This window comes from Entelurus aequoreus, linkage group LG14 (genome assembly GCF_033978785.1).
Source record: "Entelurus aequoreus isolate RoL-2023_Sb linkage group LG14, RoL_Eaeq_v1.1, whole genome shotgun sequence".
Lineage (NCBI taxonomy): Eukaryota > Metazoa > Chordata > Actinopteri > Syngnathiformes > Syngnathidae > Entelurus > Entelurus aequoreus.
Window position 1 is genome coordinate 12,743,695 of NC_084744.1, and position 25,521 is coordinate 12,769,215.

Genomic DNA, 25,521 nt, shown 5'->3' on the forward strand with positions numbered 1-25,521 from the left:
TCCAACCTGACAGAACTGGAGAGGATCTGCAAGAAAGAATGTCAGAGGTTTCCCAAATCCAGGTGTGAATAACCTCTTGCATCCTTCCCAAAACTCGTGGCTGTACTAGCTCAAAAATGTGCTTCAGCTCAAAACTTATGACCATTTTTATTGATTAAATTTGCACAAAAAAAAAAATCTACATTAGTTTTTTTCTGTCAAAATGGGAAATAAAATGAGCTTTATTTTTTAGCAAATGGCTGCAATGAACCAGAGTGAAAAATTCAAAGGGGTGTGAATACTTAAAATGGTTTGCTGTATGTATGGTGATAAGGGGCTTAACTCCTCACTTATGGTGCTGCTGTAGGCTTAAAATTGCTCTTTGGCCCATTTTTACTTTGGCCCGTGGAGGCAAAAAGTTAGGGCACCCCTGATAGAGACCAATACATTTGTCAATATCCTCATTGACGCCGCAGTACTTTTTTGTTTTGTAGCTTCAATCATTCATAATGTTCTGATGCAGTTGCAGGTGTTTACATTTGCCACAGGCTAATAGAAATGAGCTGCAGGCCGTAATTGCCCCTCTGGCTGGAAGTTCTTCAAATTAACTCATATTTGACCATATAGTGACAAAAAATGTCAGCGTTTTTAAAGCCGCTGTGAAAATACTGCATCAATATTATTTTCCATTTCAAACAACTCAATCTTTTGAAACTACAGCCTAAAATATGCATTGTGTATTATATTTTTTGAGTTGAATGTTTAAAAGCCATGGCAGTTTTTTTTGGTGAAGCTCAACTGAAAACACTTTTTACTAGAGATGTCCAATAATATTGGCCGATAAATGCTTTAAAATGTAATATCGGAAATGATCTGTATCAGTTTTTTTTATTATCAGTATCGAGTTTTTTTAAATTATTTTTTTATTATTAAATCAACATAAAAAACACAAGATACACTTACAATTAGTGCACCAACCCAAAAAACCTCCCTCCCCCATTTACACTCATTCACACAAAAGGGTTGTTTCTTTCTGTTATTAATATTCTGGTTCCTACATTATATATCAATACAGTCTGCAAGGGATACAGTCCGTAAGCACACATGATTATGCGTGCTGCTGGTCCACTAATAGTACTAACCTTTAACAGTTAATTTGACTCATTTTCATTAATTACTAGTTTCTATGTAACTGTTTTTATATTGTTTTACTTTCTTTTTTATTCAAGAAAATGTTTTTAATTTATTTGTTATTTTATAAATTTTTAAAAAAAGGACCTTATCTTCACCATACCTGGTTGTCCAAATTAGGCATAATAATGTCTTAATTCTACGACTGTATATATCAGTATCGGTATCGGTAATTAAAGAGTTGGACAATATCGTATATCGGCAAAAAGCCATTATCGGACATCCCTCCTTTTTACCCCACACACTGGTATCTAAAACCTTCACACACTTCTATTTAGGCAACAAGGCACTCTTGCAGAAAACGGTAAAAAAAAATAGCACCACCTAGTGGACACATATATAAAAAGAAAAGGTCAGTAGACGAAATTGAATTGTCATCTAATTGTTCTTTACCGTTTGGATAAGGAGCCTTTAAGGGACAGGCAATTGTTCTAAAAATAAAACATCCCATAGCAAATCTCACATTTTTGTACCATGAATTGATTGACGTGGACCCCGACTTAAACAAGTTGAAAAACTTATTTGGGTGTTACCATTTAGTGGTCAATTGTACGGAATATGTACTGTACTGTGCAATCTACTAATAAAAGTCTCAATCAATCTTTTAATTCATTCAATGGAGAAACAGAACAATGGCACAAAATGTCCCTTGGGTCTGTTAAGGGTTAACAAAAACAAGTTTGTTGAAGGATGATGTATTTATTAACAGGACACGTACAGTCCAATGTGAGCTGCTGCATGCATGTGGAAACACAAGTTGAGAACAAGTCCTGACCGTCTTAGAAAAATATCTATTTACACGACTACACAGACGAAAAAGGCCAACAGTCAAAGTAATACTAGAAAGGTCCCGAGTGTTGGCGAGGCTACCTGTTGTACGCCCGGTCCTTCTTGGCCCTCTCCAAGGCCTTGTCCATGGTCTTTTCGTTCTCGCCTCGGCACTTGGGGCAGTACCACTTGCCTTTGGGCTTGTGGTGCAGTCCCACGCAGGAGAAGTGGAACCACTCGATGGGACACTCGTCGTTGTCGCAGCCGATCATCTCTCCGTAGGACACCTGCTCGCACAAGCAGTATGTAGGCTCGTCTGGGTCGATGGGCAGGTCGGGAGGAGACACTTCTCTCTCCGGCTTCCCCTTTGACCTCTTCTTCTTCTTGGACGACGTCTTGGCCCGCTTCTCCCGGGACGCCCCAACGGCGACGTCCTCGGCGGGGTCCATGCCGCTGTAACTTTCCCTGCCGTCGCCGTTTTTCTGCCGCCTGGAGCGCTTTCCGCCGGATTTGTCTCCTCCGCTGCCGCCTCCGACCGAGCCTGGCGTGACCTCGTCGCGCTTCTTGTCGTGGTGGCCTGTTTTGTTGGGGGTGATGGCAGAAGACGACGACGAGGACGACGACATCATGGAGGCGGCGGCGGCGGCCACCATGGACGGCGCTGCGGGGACCTGGCTCTCTGGGACGTTTTGGGAGGACGAGAGGAGTTCCGAGTGCGAGTCCATCGGTCGTGTTCGATTCTCCGTCAACTCCACCTGAAACGGTCGCTTGTCAGAAAAGGTACTGCAGCTTTTTCACCCTATGAACTACTTTAATGATATTTCTATTAATTTCTAACCATTTGTCCAGCGATCTGAATCTTCTCGTCTCCAAGCTCCTGACAGCGGATCAGCGCCCTCAGGATGGACATCTGAAGTTTACGTCTCTGGGGTGAGTCGGACTCCTTGCGATAGCGTTCGTAAGCATCATCGAGCTCCTTGAGAACGTCTGATTGACAGAAGAAGAAATGTTTATTTACTAGTTATTCCACTACTAATGATAGCTGGTTACCTTTCTAAGAAGGTCAAGTTTTCATCGCCAAGCGTTTGTCAGCAGGAGGACTGAGAACCCATTACATTTTTTTACGGTTATTGTGAGATATAACATTATTTTATTAAGGATTTCAAATATTTTCAAGTATTTGTTTGCATAAAAATGTAAAATTCCCCACAATATCCTTAGTCATGATTATATATATTTTTCCTTAAACATACATTTATATATTACAGCTTCAAAATAATAATTATTGTGTTAAACTAATTTGAATATAATAAACAGTTTCAACTATATTCTTCAATATGTACGTATTTAACTACTTTGTTAAAATATATTTGACTATACAAATCTAGTTTGTTTACTTTAATTACTCCTTGCAATACAAAAATAAACATTCTAGTGTGTCGACTATATTTGTTAATTTTAATAAAAATAATTCTACAATATATTTGTTACAAAAATAAAAATATGCATGCAACTGTATGATATATATTTTATTAGCTTATTATTTTTTCATTACATTTGACTTAATAATTGTAATTTATAAAATGATTAAACTTATGATACATATTCTAGTCTGTTCACAAAATAAAAAGTCCCAATGTTAGTGTTTTTAACTACATAGAACATTTCTAATTTAAATAAATATTTTCGCATAATTAATGTGACCTTGAGTATTCATTTTGTTCAAAATAATCACCATATTTTTTGTATTTGTGTGTGTGGTATTATTTGAAAGGTTTATCGACTAGTAGTAAATTAGCGTAAAGTAGTAGCAGTCAGACTCAGTAATCCGTCAAACAGTACACTTCAGATCAGTGTTTCTTAACCATAGGGCGGTGGGCTGCTACCAAAACATTTTTGTTTGTCAGCTTTGGTCCATACGGGCTGCAGTGGTGCTCTGCTACTTTTCCACCACTTGTGGCAGTAATGGCAATTTTTTTAGCACAACATACTTGTATGGAAATTAATTTTTTGTCAGTTATTTATGAGTCCGCTTCATGCAGTATTTTTGTTAATTACACTTTTTTTTTTTGCACAACATACTTGGATAGAAATTCATTTGTTGTCAGTTATTTAGGAGTACCCTTTATGCAGTATTTTTGTTACACTTTTTTTTGCACAACATACTTGTATGGAAATTCATTTTTTGTCAGTTATTTATGAGTCCCGTTTATTCAGTATTTTGTATAGTACCTATTTTTCTAATCAGCTTGACCTAAACCTAAGACTTATGTGTGAAATAAATAATAAGCTTTGTGATTAACATTTGCTTTCATATCATTTGACAAGATTAGAAAATGTAAGTAGGATAGGCATACATATTGAATATGATTAAACTCAAGAGTAAGATTACCAATTCAGAGTTAATATTTGAGTGGATCCCGGGCCCCAAGTCATAAAAGGTTAAGAACCCCTGCTTTAGATTACAGTCATGCCTCTACTGTTAATCAAGGGGATCTTGAAGGTCTTTTTACTTGCGTGCAGTGAGATACAGTCTGGTGTGCCGTGGGAGATTATCTAATTTCACCTATTTGGGTTAAAAATATTTTTTGCAAACCAGTAATTATAGTCTGCAAATAATGTGTTGTTGTTGAGTGTCGGTGCTGTCTAGAGCTCGGCAGAGTCACAGTGTAATACTCTTCCATATCAGTAGGTGGCAGTCGGTAGCTAATTGCTGTGTAGATGTCGGAAACAGCGGGAGGCAGTGTGCAGGTAAAAATGTCTCTAATGCTTAAACCAAAAATAAAGAAAAGGTGAGTGCCCCTAAGAAAAGGCATTGAAGCTTAGGGAAGGCTATGCAGAACGAAACTAAAACTGAACTGGCGACAAAGTAAAAAAAACAGAATGCTGGACGACAGCAAAGACTTACTGTGGAGCAAAGATGGCGTCCACAATGTACATCCGAACATGACGTGACAATCACCAATGTCCCCACAAAGGAGGATAAAAACTACTGAAATATTCTTGATTGCTAAAACAAAGTAAATGTGGGGAAATATCGCCCAAAGGAAGACATGAACTGCTACAGGAATAATACCAAAAAAAAGACAAAAAGCCACCAAAATAGGAGCGCAAGACAAGAACTAAAACACGACACACAGGAAAACAGCAAAAAACTCCAAATAAGTCACGGCGTGATGTGACATGTCGTGACAGTAGACAGTAGAGCTATATTGATGCATGGTTCTTTATGGTTTAAAGTCATATCCAACAACGACTTTTTACTGTCAACTGAGTTTCGTTTTTTAATGATTTCTGCTGGTGGTTGAAAAACACTGCTTTAAAACACTCGTTTATTCAACATTGGGTTGACCTAACTGAAGGCGTAACGTGTAATATACAACATTATTGATCAAGGTGTCTCTCTTCTGGCTGCTCAGTACAATATGGCGACATTAGGTCAAATTAAGATGGCACATTGAATACCCTGCCATAATTCCCTATGTCTTTTTTTACCTTGATACTTGGCATCGATTTCCTTCATGAGGGACACGCTTCTCTGCATATCTAAGGGTAGCGACTCCATCAGGTCGAAGTACTCCTCCACATAATTGACAGCAACATGGCCTGGGTCGCCATTAGTGGCATTCAGCATTTTGCCTCCGCCTGGGAAAAAAAATTGTGTTAGAATGCGTGAATATTTCTTAAATTTAAATTGCTGCTTTACTTCAATATCATGAATAGTTTGGCGTACAGGGACTTTATTTTTTACGTTAACTTTGAAGATTTTAGGCTATGTCTACACTAAGCGGGATAACCCCTTAAATGAATAATTATTTAGCTTAAGCCCCATTTTAGCCACACTAAGCCAGCGTTTAGAGTCCCCCATCTAGAACAATTTTTACACGAGTAAGTGCGCCGTGTATTCTTGAACCTCCGGCTCTTAGCTTTGTATGGACTCGTTGATCGTTTACAAACTGAGTTTGGAGGGGAAGTGACACCAAAAAGACCGCGCCCCACACAGGAAGTAACGTCAGAAAGAACGCGCCACACACAGCCAGCTTCATAATAAAGCGGTTTCATATCTCGGAGCTAACCACTGGAGATATGGAGGAGAGTCATCCAGACATGCCCGTGTTTCTCCTTCCTCTACATGTACAGACGCTTGTGGAAATCACACATGAATACCTTAAGAGAAAGCGATTGCAGCTATTTGGGATACAACACTTCTCAGACGGCAAGAGAACTTTCCAATGTCTAAGTCAGCTGTGATTCTACTTAGCGAAAAACTTTGTCATTTGTCGAAAGAGAGACAACGAGAATGCGGGCTCCCGTGGATGTGATAAAAAAGGTAGTGTGTAGAGATGTCCGATAATATCGGCCTGCCGATATCGGCCGATAAATGCTTTAAAATGTAATATCGGAAATTATCGGTATAGGTTTTTTTATTATCGGTATCATTTTTTGGTTTTTTTTATTTTTTATTTTTTTAAATCAACATAAAAAACACAAGATACACTTACAATTAGTGCACCAACCCAAAAAACCTCCCTCCCTATTTAAACTCATTCACACAAAAGGGTTGTTTCTTTCTGTTATTAATATTCTGGTTCCTACATCATATATCAATATATAACAATACAGTCTGCAAGGGATACAGTCCGTAAGCACACATGATTATGCGTGCTGCTGGTCCACTAATAGTACTAACCTTTAACAGTTAATTTTACTCATCTCATTTTCATTAATTACTAGTTTCTATGTAACTGTTTTTGTATTGTTCTACTTTTTTTTTTATTCAAGAAAATGTTTTTAATTAATTTATCTTATTTTATATATTTTTAAAAAAAGGACCTATCTTCACCATACCTGGTTGTCCAAATTAGGCATAATAATGTGTTAATTCCACGACTGTATATATCGGTATCGGTAATTAAGAGTTGGACAATATTGGGATATCGGCAAAAAAGCCATTATCGGACATCCCTAGTAGCGTGTGCTTTGTATTACCTGGCTGTCGAGGGAAAACTACGGAAAAACGGTGAATGCATTAGGACTGGCAAAGCAGACCGTATCAGTTATTGTCCGCCATGTATGTCGCAGACTCAACGTCTCCGTCCAGAGTATATAAAGTCAACAAAAACGAATGGACAATGAAGGTGAAGGCATAAGAGTGAGGAGTGTCCTGACCAGATATCTAGATCTCTCGTTTGATTGATGTAAAATGTTCTTTATCACATTGTTTACGTGTCTAATAAAGATTTGATTAATTTATGATGGCTCAGGTGTGATTCACTACAATAGGGCCCCACAGCACACTGGATTCCAGTTAATTTAAATACCATAACACTGGATATTGTTCAGATAAGTTACATTTAAGAACGTACACACAAAGCAACACTGGAGGTGACTATGACGTGCGCATTTTCCGCGCATGCGTACTAGGTCGCGTTGCGCCGGCGGACGGAGGGCGTAAGGGGCATTGTTGTGTGTGGACACGGATAAGGTTAGGTGGGATTTACCCTGGATAACCTTAGCCGGCTTAGTGTAAACGGGGCCTTAAAGAGAAAGTCTAAACGACAGTCAAAGGGGGGAGGGGCCAAGTGACGCGTTGACTGTACTACGTAGGTAATGTTAACATGTCAGATACCGCAGCGCCACAGGTGTAAAGATAATAGAATGTAAATTAGACATTACTACAGTGTATTTTACTCCTTATGTATGGTATATAATTGACCCTACTGAAAACATGTTTCGAAGCTAGCGTGAGGCTGCTAGCTAGCAGGTTAGCTCGTTTTCCAGGCGATTTAACATGTTATATTGACAAAAGTATGAACAACATTGACGCTAAATAGTCCGTCGTTATGCACTAAAACAACCAATTTAATTGAGTGTTTGTGTATTATAGCGTGAATCAATAGTAGCGGGCGTGAGTAAACTATGCGGCTAGCCGCCTAGCTAGTTCTTTGGCGGATTTAAGTAAACTGCCGTCAAATCATCATTTTAACAAGCCAATAACGTCCTTTAGAAGCCAGCTTCAATGTTTGGTTTAGTACACGTTAATAACATGTTCACCTTCATATAAACCAGTTTTGCCCAAACATAAAAAAAGCTTTAGCGTGAGTTTCTTGTTGGTAGCTAACGTGTCGTTTCAACACTGGAAATCACGTCCATTATATGACTTGCAAATAGGTTCAAAACACACCTACCAGTAAGTGTACTTGTTTTCTCTCCAGTCACTTCTTTGCTCTAGTTGGCTTTACAACAAAACGTGATGAAAACATGAGGTTTGAAGTGAGCGACATCAGCAGTGAGGAGTGGGCTGTACTGTAAGCAGCTAATGCTAACCGACCGTTAGCTTCGAGTGGTCGATGTGCGCATGCGCGACACCGCCGCCATTGTGCCCATTCAGGCAACGGCCGCCTTTTCCACCAACACCACGTTTTTAAACTCGTTAGTACGCATCCAGTGCAATAATAACTAGAGGGTGCTGATTGAAACAATGCATTGTACAACCTTGGGAAGTCTGGTTGTTAAGAATTGTATCGCGTTCGTTTCCGAATGATTTGCTGCCACCTGGTGGCGAAAGGGGCATTTACAGACAAACAGTTTTTCAAATAGATTAACACAAACCTCGGCAAATTAAGGCCCGGGGGCCACATGCGGCCCGTTAAACTTTTCAATCTGGCCCGCCGGACATTCCCAAATACTTGTTTTAGATCTTTAAGATGGAAAGTGTAGCTGTCATTATGATGTGAAGTGAATTACATTTATATAGTGCTTTTTCTCAAGTGACTCAAAACGCTTTACATTGTGATACCTAAATTACATTTAAACCAGTGTGGGTGGCACTGGGAGCAGGTGGGTAAAGTGTCTTGCCCAAGGACACAACGGCAGTGACTAGGATGGCTGAAGCAGGGATCGAACCTGCAACCCTCAAGTTGCTGGGACGGCCACTCTACCAACCGAGCTATACCGCCCTGCGCCATGTGCAGTGATGTTTTCTAATGACCGTAAGTCTTGAACTATACAAAGTATTTCAATGGTTGCAATCTGCGCTTATGGCTGACATACCAGTTACTATGGTCATCTAATTAGTTACTATGGTCATCTAATTAGTTACTATGGTCATCTATGTCACAGCAGCTCAGACGAGGCACCAAGCAGTGTGGGCGGGAAGCGTTTCCAAAGACGCGGAAGGAGATTTTCACAACAAACTTCTAAAGCTTAGTGATGTATCAGATGTATCAGATTGTAGGTGGGTTTATTTTGTACCCTTCGCGTTCATATTTCACTGTTTGTTGCATTTTTGTTTGCGTTTCACTTGATTGTAAAATATGTCAATCGAAAGGGGGTGTGACGTTCATATTTTGTCAATATTCAGTGTTTTACCGTTCATAGAAAAATTTAAAATGCCATTACGTTTTTTAAGGCGATGTGTCATAACGTTTTTAGCATTCAATCAGACATTGTGAGGTTTTGTATTAGTGTTCCTAAAAATAGATTTACCGGCCCCCCGACACATTTTTTTCCTCTAAATGTGGCCGCCGAGTCAAAATAATTGCCCAGGCCTGGATTAACACAAATACGTTTTTATTTCCATTGAGGTAAAAAAATGACAGTACAGTGAGACCGTAATGTTTTCACTAAGGAAGAATGTAGTGTGTAGTCCATACCATTCCCCCCCAACCCCACTTAAGCCCTTTTGTCCCGTGTAGTACTTGACTAAAGTAACAAATTGTGTTGGGTAAAGAATGCAAAAGTGGAGCATGGGTGATTCGTAATATGTTGGCTCTCATCTTTCAAATAGATTTTTGAAGACTGGCCCAATCTCCTGGATCATGTCCGAGGTGGTTGTGGACCTGCCGTGTCGCTGGAACGCTTGTCTGTTGCACTGTCTGGTGAGTGAGGACGCCCCCATTGCTGCAACCACTGACGGGTTCACACTGCAGGAGGACAACAATAATGGCATTGCTTGATCAACATCTAGTAAACCATTATGTTGATGTTAAGAATGTTATGAACCATATTTGGTACTTAAAAGTAAAACCAGGTGAGTTTTCGCAACTAATCAAAAAGAGTGACTATAATGGAAATATAAGAAAAGTATATTATATTGGTATTTAATTTAAATTATTATTTTTTTATTCACAATACATATTTAAAGACCATTTTAAAATTATATTAGCTATATGCGATCCCAACAGGGACATGCGGTAGGAAATGGATGGATGCCTGGATATTATTTTATTACATGGTTGCTGTTTTTTTTATTCTAATGTTTTACATTAATACCATACAAATACAATCCCTCGTTTATCCCCGGTAATTAGTTCCGACCGCGTTAAACGAATATCCGCCAAGTAGGTATCATTAATTATAAATCAAATATTTTCACAGGTGGAGCATAAAACCCTGTTTGAAACCTTCGAAATGCATTTTTTTTTAACATGATGAAAGCCCTCTTACGATGAGATAACACTCTTTAGTCACCTTTTAAGCCAATATAGTAATGCTGCCTGAGGCTGAGCCAATCAGTGGCCATGTACTTATTAACAGGGTAATCTGATTGGTTTGGTCTCTAGTTGTCAATACTATTATAGCATTGATATTTCAGTGTATTTAGCCATTTTATGCTTGAAAATTTTCAATTTAGGCCCCCCCAATTCTTTTTAAATATGCTTTGGGAAAACACATATCCCCCTAAAAAATCTGGGAAGTAGTGAAGCCGCAATTTATTTCATAACGATATTCTATGTTATTTTTATTATTCACAGTAGTTAATAAAATACATAAAAGATCACATTTTTATAGCGCTTTTCCAGAGACAGTATGCAAAGACACTAATTAACTTAAACTTGAATAGATGTAATAGTCTTTATTAATAACATTTTACCAGTATGGAATAAAAGAGTATAATTTTCAGAATATAAAAAAAATATTGTTATACTTGTATGACAGTAATAATAAATGTTACATTGCCTATACAGTTAAAGGTTTTTATGATGGCATGTGAGAGTTTGACCCTGGAATATATTTTTTTCCTCTGCATCCAATGTGAAAATGTAAACAAATTGGAGTTACGCACTGTCTTGGAATGCATTGATTTCTATATTTCACTGTATTACACTAAGATGCAAGAGTCCTAAATGTTAATTTATCCAAATCAATCAATTATAAGTAAAGTATAACGTGTTCTAATCCAGTGTATTACCCTGTAATGAGTCCTGCTTGAGAGGCAGCGTGGGCCCAGTGTGCCAGCACACCAGCAGAACCAGACAGAAGATCCCCCTGTCCTCCACATCGCCTCGCGCTACCCTCTGTGCTGCACGTAACAACTGCAAACCAGGTGACACCGCTTTCCATCAGACGCAAACACTCGTTAATAACATCTCACGGGGCGTAAACAAACCAGTGCTGCCGTCCGCAATGAGATCCTGCTCTCCTTTGAGCAGCACGGTGATGTTTCCCATGGCTTCGCTGAGCTGCAGGACGTTACTACGGTGATCGCCGCCGTCCACAGGCTTATGTTGCTTAAAAAAACAACAAAAAAGACGACAACGCACGTAAGCATGATGACACGCTGTAATGACAAGATTGGAAACTCACCAGCGTCTCGTAGAGTCGTGTGAACTCCATGAAGTTGGGCGTGAGGATGCCTTTCTGGTAGCCTTGAATAACGGACGGCTGCTTTGTGACCAGCCATAGGCCGTCCTGTCAGACGCAAACAACACACACGTAAGAGTAGCACTTTGTAAACAGGGAAGATGAAATCAAATACTCACAGCGTCGATGATAATTGGTATATCTCTAGCTTTAGACTTCTCTATCACTTCCTATATTTAAAAAAAACACACAAAAACACTGGTTATAAACACATCACAGCCCTGAAAGAACACTGCAATATGCATGCCAGACCACTAGTGCGCAATGTGACTTTGTAAAGCAGGGGTGTTCTAACTTTTTCAAACAAAGGCTGCATACAGAAAAAATACGGTGAGGTGTACTTCGATATACTTCACATTTGTGTTTATAAATAAACATACATTTTAATGTAGCTCAATATATTCTAAGCAGGTGTAGATTGTTGACTTATATACAAAGCGGCCGTTAATACATTTTTCACTATATAAAATGTTCATTAATACATTTCCTGAACATTCAAATACTATAAAGGGTGTCCTACACATATCCGTATATTGGAAAAGTAAACATTTTTATACGAAAACCATGTTTTCTGTTAAAAGCATTTGCAACCGTGTGACTGCTTCCTGAACCAGCATTTCACGATGATTTCAATTAGTTGCTCTTTGTTCAAACGCATTTTCTAGGGCACGGCTATTCAACTGACAGCCAGGGAATGACTACATACCGGCCCCCCAGTTTAGTTCAAAACTTGGGAGGCAAACTTTTGTGTTGCAAATTCCCTAAAAACACTCAAGTGCTCCTGTTGTATACAGAGACTTGGACCACTATAAACACTTTGGCAGATCCTTGCGTTTACATTCTAACTTTGCTAGTAAATAGACACTGGGGCCCAAAATTTTGATTTACGCAACCGAGGCGTTCCTTAAGGCACCCATTTAAGCCCTCTCGAGTTTGGCAGTTGTATATTTTCCCCGTAATGTGATTTATGTAAATATGGTGTTGCTTTAGTTTATTTACTTCAGATGCATTCAGTAGTTATTGTTCAACTTCTTTAGTTATACTAGTGGCGTTCCTCAAGGATCCATTTTAGGTCCTCTCTTTTTCATCATTCGAGCTATTTAACTGGTGGCTTGCGATTTCAGTTAAAAAAACATGTCAGAGACTCACATTTTTACAGAAGGTTCCTAAAAACAGCAGAGCGTTCCTGTAACTTTGACAAAATAAAATGACCAAAATGAAATGTCTACTGTAGGTTCTCCAGAATGTACAAAATAAGATTAATATTGAAGAGAGAAGTGCAGTCCAGCAGTCCTTACTTAGCTCTTTGCAAATTTGCAGCCCGAAACAATTTAGTTGAATATTCTTGTTCCAGGCTATCTAAAATGTAAAAAATACAATGTTGAAAACTGTGTGTACAGAAACTTATGGGACACTCTGTATAAATATTATATAGGTCAATACATTTTTCTTTTTTTCCCTTACAAAAAAATGAATGGATGGGTTACTAGCTGTCTAATCTACAATTGTAAAAAAAAATAAAAAAAAATACAAATGTGTTTTAAAAGTCAATTTAAAGCAATTATTTATAGTTATATTTGCAGTTTTCTTAAAATTGTCCTCGAATATCCAAAGTGAGGCTAATACTTTTCTTTTTTTTTATATAGTAAAATATGTTTTTAATTTTTTATTTCAGTATGGCTCTAATCACCCTTGGTAATGTCCTGATGCAGGTCGTTTTTAACCATAAAAACTAGCTACGGGCTGCTAATGACTTCCAAAGCCACACTTTGGACACCTTTGTTGCAAAGACACACTACATCTAGTCTTTTGAGGATTATTTTTACCCGTTTGACAGTTTTCTCCACTTGAAACTTGGTTTAAAGTTTTTTTTAGGCCCCAAAAGTGATGTCATGACAGCCGAAATGTCAGTTTTCTCCACTTTTTGGGTTGTATAAACAGCAAATGTAAAAGCTATCCCATAGTGACCCAGATATCAGACAAATATTTTTTTCCCCTAAAAAGTCTGAAAATGATGGTCTAGAGATTTGTTATACTTGCAAACCAACAACTGGCGACAAAATCATTTAAACTTTATTTATATAGCACTTTTCATACACTGGCAAGTGGCAAAAAATGTGCTTTCTTTACATTAGTAAAGAAAAAATAGAAAACACACAGCAATATTGACAACAAAACAAGGCATTGCATCGTGGGAACAAATGCCACCTTTGAGGCGAGATTAACTAAAATTAACGCCATCTAAAAAATAATACACATTTTAAAATGTCAAAATACAATATGAAAAATGTAATAATAAATGAATAAAACATGACAATAATAGCAGTAATATTAGCAATAAAAAAATAATGATGTAATAAAATGACTTCCCTCTCTCTTAGTAACCTGCACATTTGTTTCAAAGGTTGTTAGCAAACAAAGGAGTTTTGATGCCAATTCTAATGCAATGAAGCACAGTTGTTTATTTGAGAAAATATATTGTTTTTAATCCTAATTTACAGAGTGTTGTTAAACCATAATTCAAAAAAATATTATATTTTGTATTTGTCCTTGAAAAAGAGCCCATGTCTCATATCCGGGTCATTGGATTATTTTTAAATCTTGTCCATTTAATGGTCTTGTGAGCCACATATATTTAAAGCGTGGGTTTTCGCTAGCCTAAAGAATCACTAAGTCCATGCTAATGCTAACAGATGGGCCTCACCTCCATGTTGTGGTTAGAAATGCATAGAAACGGTACGGACCTTGGCGGTTTTTAACAGGAAGTCTTCTCTCCCTAAACCGGGTCCCACAACCAGGCTGTGCAGTCTCGGGAGCCATTTGTCTATCTCCTCCACAGCGTTGGGACTGTCCCTTTTTAAAATAAATAAATAAATAAAAGTTACACACACACTTGGTATAGTTGTATGCAACACAACCCTCAACAATGAAACCTCTAAAGTGGAGTGTGTCGCACAATTCTAAATATACCTTTTAAAGTTGCACAAAAATCAAGGGGTTTAACCGTCATCATGCATGGCGGAAGAAAATTGTGGCGCTAACCATAGGACAATAATTTATTACGTCTCTGTCCTGGCTGTTCAGTACAATATGGCCAAAGCAACAATAAGTCAACAATACTAAAAGACGGAATGTACTCAAGAGTACGCTGCTTTTAATCAGTTTTTTTTTTCTGTTCTCAGTAGTCATATTTGTTTCACACTTAATTTACAGTTTTTGTTTTATTTTTTAAAAAATATCATGAATTCCTTATGCTAGGTGACTTATCGCCCATGAGCACTTGCGATTTGATTCTTGGGGTGACGATTTGATTCAGAATCGATTCTTTATTGAACATGATTCTCACAATATATTTTTTGGCATATAAATCACAATACACGTTTTTCAAAACCGGTCCTCTTAGCTGCTAATGTATATGCAGCGGAAAAGCCAAATATCACTTCAAAAACTGTTTTTAAAAATGTATTAAAAATAAATAATAAATTGAAACCGTTATTAAAAATAATAAATACATTTAGAATCAAAATAAATAAGAGTCGCGATTCAGATGTGACTGTTCTATTAAGCAGCTCAATCCAAGCTAGGGTCGAGAAAAAAATATTTTTTGGAACGGGGGTCCACTTAATTTTACACTTTAAAATTTTCGACCCTAACTAAGAAATGATTAAATATTTTTAACTGTACAGTTAATTAAGGTTTTATGACCCTGCAACTGATTATTTTCTACAGGAAAAACTAGTATTTTAACCATCAGTGCTTCACTTCTTTGGAGGTACCGCTGCTCTTTTCTATAATCCCGTTCTAAAATACTGCATGGATAAACAAATGTAAATAATATTGTTTAGAATGCATAACAATTGTTTGATTGGGGCGTATACTTACAGGACAGGATGCACTATGAGCTCAGGGCTGTATGATTTTATTACAGCTGCAGCATCTTTGGTGCAGAAGACGTGAGACAAGTCAGCACCCTGTAGGACAAGACGCCAAGACACTAAAGTGAAACATAAACAAAACAAAAAATTAGGTAACTGTGTTTAAGGTGTTTCCTTACCACTTTGAGTGCAGAGATGGCTGCAAAGTACGGCGCTCCAGTGTAGCTTTGAAGTCAAGATGAGAAACATTAGAGGCCCAAGTCAAACCGTCAATACAGAAACTTGAAACCCAATTAGGGATTGAGTGCAGCATACTCCTGACATCCGCCTATGATCCCGATCCGTCCGTCTTGTCCTTTATGCTTGTGGCCAGACAGCGGCGGGACTATCTTTTTCACCATGGACAGGATGTGCTCTTCCATGACACTGTGGGACGATGAGCCAAGGCTGTGGTGGCGTTCAAACACTGCAGGAATAAGGGGACGTTTAAACACTGCGTGAAGAACTAATACAGTTTCATTGAAGCGACTGAAAGCTGGTTGCAACCAGCAGAGGCGCTGTTAATTCGGTCTGGACAAGTTTGAACATGACTTGAAAATAAATAAGACATATGAGCTAAAAACCCATTTACTACATCTCAAATTATCCTAATTTAAATAATTTACAATTACTCATTGTTTAAATTTCCGTAGAAGCAATTCTTACACAAAGGAGACATAGTGTATTAAAACTCTACGAATAAATGACCACCTAATTTGTCAACATGTAATTAAAATATTAACATATTAATAATTGGCATTTTTTCGCAACAAAAAAAATTTTTTTTAACGGTATTTATATCCCGCTTAAAGGACTTTTAAGTAGTTCCATCCATCCATTTTCTACCGCTTGTCCCTCTCGAGGTCGCAGGGGGGTGGGGGATGTGCTGGAGCCTATCCCAGCTGCACTCGGGCGGAAGGCAGGGTACACCCTGGACAAGTCGCCACCTCATCGCAGGGCCAACACAGATAGACAGACAACATTCACACTCAAGGGCCAATTTAGTGTTGCCAATCAACCTATCCCCGGGTGCATGTCTTTAAAAGACAAAATCAAAACTTCTTTATAGAATATAAATTAATATCAAACAAAAATATGTTTAGTGCCGAAATGTAAGGAATACAGTAAATACAAAATGAAAATAAATTACATTAAAAAAATAGACATTTTGATCAAATTAAATACAAACACTGGCACGTGTAAAACAACCTATATATATTGATAAATTAAAAAAAGATCAATTAAATATTTGTAATTAAATTCAATAAAAGTAAATCTTTTTTTTTTTTTTTAAATATAGAATTGTATCGAATATATACAGGAAAAAATACTAGACTAAAAAATAAAATAATAATAATGAAGAGTACTTTAATTTCGCGAAATAGAAAATTTGGCCGACGATAGCGCTTTTAATATTGTTGTTATATCGTGATAATGCATGTTGACACATTCTAACTGCATCCTGCAAATTTGACAGCAACAAGCCAATGAACACATCCTCAACACAGAAATATTTTCCTCCAAATAAACTACATTTCTTACAAGTAACATTATCACTGGAGGACAAAGAATAACTAAATATGCTACAAAACACACCATGGAAGGATATGCTAACTGCTCAGCTAGATCTCAGAAACAAAGGTGGTCGAATCGATACAAATGTCGACAGTAACGATACCAAATATAGAATCAGTATATGGTCGATTAATAAAAGACTAAATAACAGCGCCTCTGCTGGTAGCAGCTGAGTAGTGCACTCCATTTTTTAAGCCTCAGTTGCTTCAAGACACAATGAATTAAATGAGGAAACCTTGATGATTGCATCAAAAATCCTCAAAGAACTTTCTAAAAAAGCCTCGGTGGTGGTAACCATGACAGTCTCGCCAATACCGATCAATACCTAATGCCTGAGGGTCCGAGCTCAGCAGGTGACCCTGTTGTGACAAACTGTCTGTCTGTGGCGAGGACTGGCGGTGTGTACACAGCGGCGATGGTTGGGAGAACACTGGAGCTTGAGCGGTCTTTGCCGGGGTGGGTGCCACCGTCGCCGCCACAGAGCCGGGTCGAGCCGAGATGTTGGAGAACATCTGGCCGAGCATCTGGAGCATGTGCAGCTCCCTGGCGTGCTCCGCCTCCCGCCGATGGTCCTCGGCCTGCAGGCGGCGCTCCTCCATGCGGTAGAAGTTGTCCTCGGCCTGGGCGCTCTGCTTTAGGAACTGCTCCATTAGCCTTTCCACGGGGAAGTTTGCACGCCGCCGCTTTCGCTGCTTAGGAGTGGAGGCGGGGCAGTGACTTGCCAATTGGCTGCTGTTGTGCGGCCTTTCTAAGGTACCTGAAGTGGATGACAGATAAGTGATTACATTACAGAGCTTCACTTAGCTAGTGTAACTAATGCCCGCTAGCTAAGGTGTGCAATTGTTATGTTGACTTCATACTAAAGCTAGTTGCGCGTTGACACAATAACGCAACATTAGGCGTGTTTCCGTGGACAGGTTAGTACATATTTAGCTACGGGAGAAATATTTCTATATACTTTTAATACCTTCTACTGCGTTAGCGACAAGTTGACTTGCAAGCGCGTTTGTTAGCCTCGAGACATATCAGTTGTATATAAAGTACACTCGTATTTTTTATTATTTCAGTGCCGTTTTTAAAGTTACCTAGCCTGAGGCTAGCACAGGGGTCCTCAAACTACGGCCCACGGGACAGATCCGGCCCGCCAGCGTCCAAAATCCAGACCGCGTAAAGTCCCAAGATTTTAAAAAAATAAATACAATTTTTAATCCATTTTCTACCGGCCCCCGAGTCAAAAAGTTTGGGGACCCCTGGGCTAGCAGGTTATCTGTGAGAAATGTTACACTTATGGATGTTTAAAGGGATCTTGAGGACCCATTCAAAAACCAGTTTATTATAGTGTTTTTTTTGTTTTTTTTAAATCGGAAAACAATCACTAGTAGCAGTTATAAGATGAGATGTGGACCAGAATTATTTAAATTTCACCATTAGTCTATAGGTTGTATTCACCTGACGTCACGTCCGGCTCACTAAACATGTTCCAGTAGACTCTGACCAGAGCGGAATTTTGCCTTTCTCGAAGAAAAATGCCATATGCTTTTAGGCTGGATAAAAGGATAAACGTTTCTTTAGAGTTCCTCGAGACATAATCAAGAAGGGCAAAGATAATGAAGTCCGAGGGAGCATAGTTTGCAGTGATCACTTCGTTAAAGGTTTGTTTGATATACTTTTTTAATGTTTACTATTTCCCATTTAAGTATTATCTTAATATTATTTGTATTTTATCTTGTTTCGAAGTTTAAACGCATTTTTACTTTGAGTGTTTCGTAAAGCACCAAAAGAAAGCAAATGTGAGCAAAACCTAAAAGGAATTAAGCTTTTACCAAAGGCAGCAATCATAAATGAAGCTTTCAGCACATACACAATGTTGACATCTATAGTCATATTTTGATGAAGACCGTGAAAAACATGCGTGTACTTGTAAACGGTGCGTGCAATAACAAGGCAACAAACATGGCCGTAGAGTGTAGACGCAAAGTTAAATCATGAAATGCAACCTTCACCGAGCAAAAACGATGCATGATTTATCCAGGAGAGTTTTGAAACCAATTTCCTTGACCCAGTCACACACACATAAGTTTCCATCTGTTTTGTCATGTAGAATTGCGTCTGGAGCACCAGATAGCTTGACATGTCTGGGAACGCGACTGACGGATAATCCTTAAGATCACTTGACAAATCGTTTTTTGATATCGTATAGGGATAGATTTGGCTATTACAGTATGTTGAAATATTTACTGTTTTTTTTGTTTTCATTGTAAACTATTAAATAAACCTAGAAAAAATATTAGGACACGATAAAAATGTAAAAACAAAATGGTATTACCCTAACTGGTGTGTGTACACGTAATTTACTTCACAGAACATATCCACATCAGAACATTGACCCAGAAAAGTGAATACAATTTTGCTATGTTTCATTTGACGGATTATTTAGTCTGGTCGCAGCGTTGGAAATTTGAATATGAATCGATTCTCATCGTTCACTTAAGAGCCATTCAAAAGACTTGATTTGTTCGCAAACGTCACAACAGGGTTTTTTTTCACAAGTCAACTCTAGTGCACAGACGTCAAATGTAAGATCTAATCCGACAGACCATTTTTATGGCCTAAAAATAATGTGTGTCAATTAAACACCTCATCTTTCTTGTTAAATGTATTTAATCCTTCAAATTTGACAGAAAAAAATGCGCTGCATACAGTTGCATGCATATCTTCTAAACTTTAACAGTATCTGATCATGCCAGAAGGTATTCCAAGCATTTTTTGTTATCATAAATAAATACCTAAATATCTGCGTGTCACCTTGCCTTATGATTTCTAAGCAATGTCGGTTTGTCGGTTTGTTAGTAAAAAATATAATATTCAAATGCGTTGTGTGATAACACCACAAGGCGATTATACATTTATGTTAAATTACAGTCAAATATCTATAGAGAGCACTCAAGGGAAACCATAAAAGTGGCCGCTAAAAACAGGTGACCACTTCACGCAGATTGGGATCCGTTTTGAGCCAGGCTTTGTGGTGGATGAGGGATGAGACGTTAATAGTCGCTACGATTCGTTGAGACGGCGAGAAGAGAGCGCGCTGAACGTTTGACAACAAATGAGGGATGTTATGACGTGTATTGCGAACGCAAGTGTAGTATATACGACACCACCTGCCCCGTATGTAAACAACCGCAGGCCAGCATGTTTGTTTATTGCTGACATTTATTATATTATTTAACTTGAATATCATGAAAGAAAGCAATTCATATTGTAGCAAGCTAATTCTAAAAAGAATGAACAATTAAATAATATCAACTGAGACTCACTCTGTCATCATCATGCATTATTGCAGCAACTTCTGATATTAGTCGGTCCCTCCAGGATTTCGCTGACTTTTTTGTGAATGTCAGAACCTAAAATCCCAGAATTTGCGGCAGCTTTTCCAGAAAGTTGCGATTTTATGAATTTATTATTAATGTTTTAAGTGTTCCTTGTAACCTTGATCTCAAAAAGCATAGGATTTCAACAAAAATTGGGAAACAAATACTGTATTGATGTTTTACTTGTTTTACACTGCACAGACTCAGAACACATTTTTAAATTACTTAACGGTTTAAATTCATTATAATTACAGAAAGAAACCACCAAATGTTTCTTTATTGTCCGCTCCGTTGTCTACAAAGTGCAGACATTCTCTGTTTATGTTTTTAATGCTTGAAAAGTGTTTGTCCATCCTAAACATTTGTGTACCACCACATTTACCCCTGCACGTTGAGAGCATTTGTGAACTGTTGAGAGCAATCTATAGCGGTAATTTTTGTTGGTAAATGTGAGACGATGAGCAATTATCATCACACTTCAACATTTCTAACACGTAAAACTCTTTGCTAGGTGAGCATTGCAAATGGAAATATGTTCTTAATTGTCTTCTCCTGGATACATAAAGGTTAAAAATGTATAAATAAAAAGTAAATATGAGGATGTCAGGACGCCGGTATGTTGCTCAATGTCTGTATACGATATTACCCAGAAGGCTTAGCGCTGTAGACAGAAACAGGAAATAGGTCTGAGCTACGCGGGAGGATGACAATTGTGCTGTTTGAGCAATAAATAATTGAAATATTGTTACACCTGGTTGTTCCTGCTTGGCGTACACAAGAAACAAACAAGTTGATTAGACAGTTGACGTGCGCCAGAAATGTGATTGTTTAATATAAACCGATTGGCCAAAATGTGGAGGGGAATTGAAGGCATTTAACAAAGTTGCAAGGCCACGCATAATTCCCTATACCCATCCATTTTCTACTGCTTGTCCCGTTCGGGGTCGCGGGGTGTCAAACTTGTTTTCATGGTGGGCCACGTTGCAGTTTTGGCTGCCTTCAGAGGGCCGGCCGCTTGTAACATTAATAAAAGAAACATAGATGTATAAGGATTAGCCGCATTATATTGTCACACAATTACCTATGCATTTGTTTAGTGAATGTTTATTTTACTTAAACTGTAGGAAAAAAAAAAGTCTGTGGATTTTGCGGTCAAAAAAAATTGTAAAATGGTCACACTTTTACTGTCAAATTCTGGTGATTGAGCTGCCAGTTTTTTGTTTGTTTTTTTGCATAAAAAATATGGTTGCTGTTTTCAGTGTATTACTGTAAATGTAAAAATGGTACCACAGTTTTTTTTTCTTACGGTAGGATTCTGAAGACCGAGCTGTTTTAGAAAAAATATATGTTGTCATGTTTACAGTGTACAATTTGATGGATAACTTGCTTTGAAATCATAAGGCTAAGTAGATATTTATGCATGTTTTCACCCCAAAAATGTTTCGAATGTACGATAATCTATCTGTTGCATTATTAGATGGATAAAGTTTAAAAGTGAGATTGGCTCCAGCGACCCCGAACGGGACAAGCGGTAGAAAATGGATGGATGGCTGGATGAAGTTTAAAAGATACACTATATTGCCAAAAGTATTTGGCCACCTACTTTGACTCACATATGAACTTGAAGTGCCATCCCATTCCTAACCCGTAGGGTTCAATATGATGTTGGTCCACCTTTTGAAGCTGTTACAGCTTCAACTCTTTGAGGAAGGCTGTCCACAAGGTTGCGGAGTGTGTTTAAAGGAATTTTCTACCATTTTCCCAAAAGCGCATTGGTAAGGTCACACACTGGTGTTGGTCGAGAAGGCCTGGCTCTCAGTCTCCGTTGTAATTCATCCCAAATATGTTCTATTGGGTTCAGGTCAGGACTCTGTGCAAGCCAGTCAAGTTAATCCACACCAGACTTTGTCATCCATGTCTTTATGGACCTTGCTTTGTGCACAGTCAAGTTGGAAGAGGAAGGGGACCGCTCCAAACTCTGCTCAGAGTGTGAAACTCTGCAACCTTGTGGACAGCCTTCCCAGAAGAGTTGAAGCTGTAATAGCTGCAAAAGGTGGATCGACATCTTATTGAACCCTATGGGTTAGGAATGGGATGGCCCTTCAAGTTCACATGTGAGTCAAGGCCGGTGGCCAAATATTTTTGGCAGTATAGTGTATATAACTGCATGCAGTACATGTATTTTTTTCTGTCAAAATAGAAAAAGAAAGAAAGATAAGTACTTAATTGATGCATATTATTTCCAAACTTTCACAGGCCATTAAAAATGATGTGGCCGGTCAGATCTGAGTTTGACACCTGTGCGCTATACGGTGTAAAAAAACTATTCTAACTATTCCGTGACGCAAAATAAGTGGCCGCTAAAGGCGAGGTTCATAACTCTACTTTTCTCTTTGTGGGGGAGGGCATTTTTAACAACACTAACGAAAGTTTGACTGTATATATACGGTAAGACGTGGCCATATCTGCTATGTGGTCCTGTATATGAAGACAAGCTTGACACGCTAATGTCAACATATAGTTGTGGTCAAAAGTTTACATGCACTTGTGAAGAACATAATTTCAAAGCTGTCTTGAGTTTTCAATACTTTCTACAACTCGTATTTTTTTGTGATAGAGTGATTGGAGCACATACTTGTTGGTCACAAAAAGCCATTCATGAAGTTTGGTTATTTTATGAATTTATTATGGGTCTACTGAAAATGTGACCAAATCTGCTGAGTCAAAAGTATACATACAGCAATGTTAATATTTGGTTACATGTCCCTTGGCAAGTTTCACTGCAATAAGGCGCTTTTTGTAGCCATCCACAAGCTTCTGGATGGATTTTTGACCACTCCTCTTGCCAAAATTGGTGCAGTTCAGCTAAATTTGTTGGATTTTCTGACATGGACTTGTTTTTCAGCATTGTCCACACGTTTAAGTCAGGACTTTGGGAAGGCCATTCTAAAACCTTAATTCTAGCCTGATTTAGCCATTCCTTTACCACTTTTGACGTGTATTTGGGGTCATTGTCCTGTTGGAACACCCAACTGCGCCCAAGACCCAACCTCCGGGCTGATGATTTTAGGTTGTCCTGAAGAATTGAGGTAATCCTCCTTTTTCATTGTCCCATTTACTCTCTGTAAAGGACCAGTTCCATTGGCAGCAAAACAGGCCCAGAGCATAATACTACCACCACCATGCTTGACGGTAGGGATGGTGTTCCTGGGATAAAGGCTTCATCTTTTCTCCTCCAAACATATTGCTGGGTATTGTGGCCAAACAGCTAATTTTTTGTGTCATCTGACATCACAAGGACAAATATAAGACCCTCTGGAGGAAAGTTATGTTGATGGCTACCAAAAGCGCCTTATTGCAGTGAAACTTGCCAAGGGACATGTAACCAAATATTAACATTGCTGTATGTATACTTTTGACCCAGCAGATTTGGTCACATTTTCAGTAGAACCATAATAAATTCATAAAAGAACCAAACTTCATGAATGTTTTTGTGACCAACAAGTATGTGCTCCAATCACTCTATCACAAAAAAATAAGAGTTGTAGAAATTATTTGGAAACTCAAGACAGCCATGACATTTTGTTCTTTACAATTGTATGTAAACTTTGGACCACAACTGTATGTGGGGACAGCTTGACCCTGGAACTGACAAATGAGTTTCCCCCACATGTACTTACTGTTGTTGCCCACTGTGACTTTCACCGGGATGGGGATGGGAACCGTGGGGTACTCCAGCTTGACTTCAGTCTCTGCAGGAAAGGGACAGTCTCCCGTACTCTCAGAGTACACATCCTGAGCATCCTCCGCATCCTCGTCCAAGCCGTCCACGGCCTCCTCCCCGCCGGCCCCGCTGTCTATGAACTCCTGGGGGTCCACTAAGGCGGGCCGGCTGCTGAGGATCCTCTCCATGGTGTCGTAGAACTTGGCTATTCTGTGGTACTGCCTGTTGTTGCGGAGGTTGCCCTCCTTGGCCAGCAAGTACTGCCTCTTCAGGCTCTTAATGCGCACCCTGCATTGCTCCGGCGTCCGCTCGAAGCCCATCGCCGCCAGCCTCCGGGACACGTCGCGGTAGACGAAGCTGTTGCGGAAGTTTCCGTCGAGCGCCTCCTGGACGTCCTGCTCCCCCCAGATGTTCAGCAAGGTCCTCGTCTCCGCGTCCGACCACAGGAAGCCCCGCGTCGTGTTGTTGAGCAGCATAGCCGAACTGCTGTTTGTGATGATGGAGGTCCTCGTCTGCTTTTTTTTTTTATTTTTTTTTTTAAACCCCCCGCCCTGGAGAGGTCGGTGTACCTAACCGACCGATTGTCCGGAAATGTTGTCTATTGTTCAAATATGGGACGTCGAATCTCGCTATCCTAGCTAAACCTGGCCATGTTTATCCTCAGTTTTTTTTTTAAGTCGCTCACAAAAATGCCACAAACTGACAAAGGACCAGCTTTCTAAGCAAAGCCCCATTTTAGTACAATTTCCAAAACTGACCTCTGATCGGTCCTCTGGAGGGGAACGGCCTGCTTCCACCCGCCCCATGGCTTTAACTTGATGTCTGCTGGGTCCTAAAGCCCACCCTGTCACCAAGCTAACAACGTAGGGTAGGGCGTCAAGCTATTAGCATTTCTTCTAATTTAGTGAATTTAACACAACACATGCAACATGAGAACATATAACATATATGCTTTCACTTTACCTTCCCAGTTTAAACTGTACAGGGTGGCGACAATGGACAAAGTGACGCTGACAAACAAAAAGGCGAACGTCTGAATTGGCTGCTGCTGCTGCTGAATGTTGCCATTCATCTTGTTCAAACTGTCAACGATGTAACCTACGGACACACTTTTCTCCACAAAGCTCACCCAAGGTGAACAACAAACTTCTTACCTAAAGTGGCAGTGCGTTTCAACGCGGACAACTGTACACAAATACGACTGATCATGAGGCTTTTCTTTGCCCACAGCAATACAGGAAGAAGTAATTCACGATGCCTTTAAGGACGACTCGGAATTATCCAACCCTACTAAAAACGTGTTGAATTCTGTGTTAAAAAGATAAAAAATACTACCCTTTTTTCTATATGGGCA

At 39.0% G+C, this 25,521-nt stretch overlaps 2 protein-coding genes across 6 annotated transcripts; both read right to left on the reverse strand.

Annotated features, from left to right (window-relative positions):
* Positions 1 to 1,799: 1,799 nt before the first annotated feature.
* LOC133665264 (inhibitor of growth protein 1-like) lies at positions 1,800 to 8,335 on the reverse strand. Its single transcript, XM_062070516.1, has 4 exons — positions 8,127 to 8,335; positions 5,434 to 5,583; positions 2,777 to 2,925; positions 1,800 to 2,693 (listed from the first exon to the last, which is right to left on the reverse strand). The coding sequence occupies exons 2-4, from the start codon at positions 5,570 to 5,572 to the stop codon at positions 2,037 to 2,039; spliced, it is 945 nt and encodes a 314-aa protein (XP_061926500.1). The 5' UTR covers positions 5,573 to 5,583; positions 8,127 to 8,335; the 3' UTR covers positions 1,800 to 2,036.
* Positions 8,336 to 9,501: 1,166 nt separating this feature from the next.
* Positions 9,502 to 25,470, reverse strand: LOC133664403 (ATP-dependent (S)-NAD(P)H-hydrate dehydratase-like). 5 transcript variants are annotated; one of them, XM_062069000.1, is made up of 11 exons: positions 25,131 to 25,433; positions 17,398 to 17,829; positions 15,774 to 15,924; positions 15,638 to 15,683; positions 15,466 to 15,554; positions 14,328 to 14,436; positions 11,703 to 11,753; positions 11,527 to 11,631; positions 11,330 to 11,450; positions 11,132 to 11,255; positions 9,502 to 9,863 (listed from the first exon to the last, which is right to left on the reverse strand). In XM_062069000.1, exons 1-11 carry the CDS (start codon positions 25,237 to 25,239, stop codon positions 9,713 to 9,715), a joined length of 1,488 nt encoding a protein of 495 aa, XP_061924984.1. In that variant the 5' UTR covers positions 25,240 to 25,433; the 3' UTR covers positions 9,502 to 9,712. The 5 variants fall into 5 exon arrangements, with proteins under 5 accessions (XP_061924984.1, XP_061924983.1, XP_061924985.1 ...); XM_062068999.1 differs by having other exon boundaries at positions 24,124 to 25,433; XM_062069001.1 differs by having other exon boundaries at positions 25,322 to 25,408.
* Between the last annotated feature and the right edge of the window lie 51 nt (positions 25,471 to 25,521).

Excerpts from the sequence above, each read along its gene's own strand:
- LOC133664403 (XM_062068999.1), bottom strand. The coding sequence starts at position 24,643 with ATGCTGCTCAACAACACGACGCGGGGCTTCCTGTGGTCGGACGCGGAG. Across the intron at positions 11,632-11,702 it reads TACCAATTATCATCGACGCT|GACGGCCTATGGCTGGTCAC; the intron begins GTGAGTATTTGA and ends TGCGTCTGACAG. Across the intron at positions 11,451-11,526 it reads CACGACTCTACGAGACGCTG|CAACATAAGCCTGTGGACGG; the intron begins GTGAGTTTCCAA and ends TGTTTTTTTAAG.
- LOC133665264 (XM_062070516.1), bottom strand. The coding sequence starts at position 5,572 with ATGCTGAATGCCACTAATGGCGACCCAGGCCATGTTGCTGTCAATTAT. Across the intron at positions 2,926-5,433 it reads AATCGATGCCAAGTATCAAG|ACGTTCTCAAGGAGCTCGAT; the intron begins GTAAAAAAAGAC and ends TCTGTCAATCAG. Across the intron at positions 2,694-2,776 it reads TTCAGATCGCTGGACAAATG|GTGGAGTTGACGGAGAATCG; the intron begins GTTAGAAATTAA and ends CGACCGTTTCAG.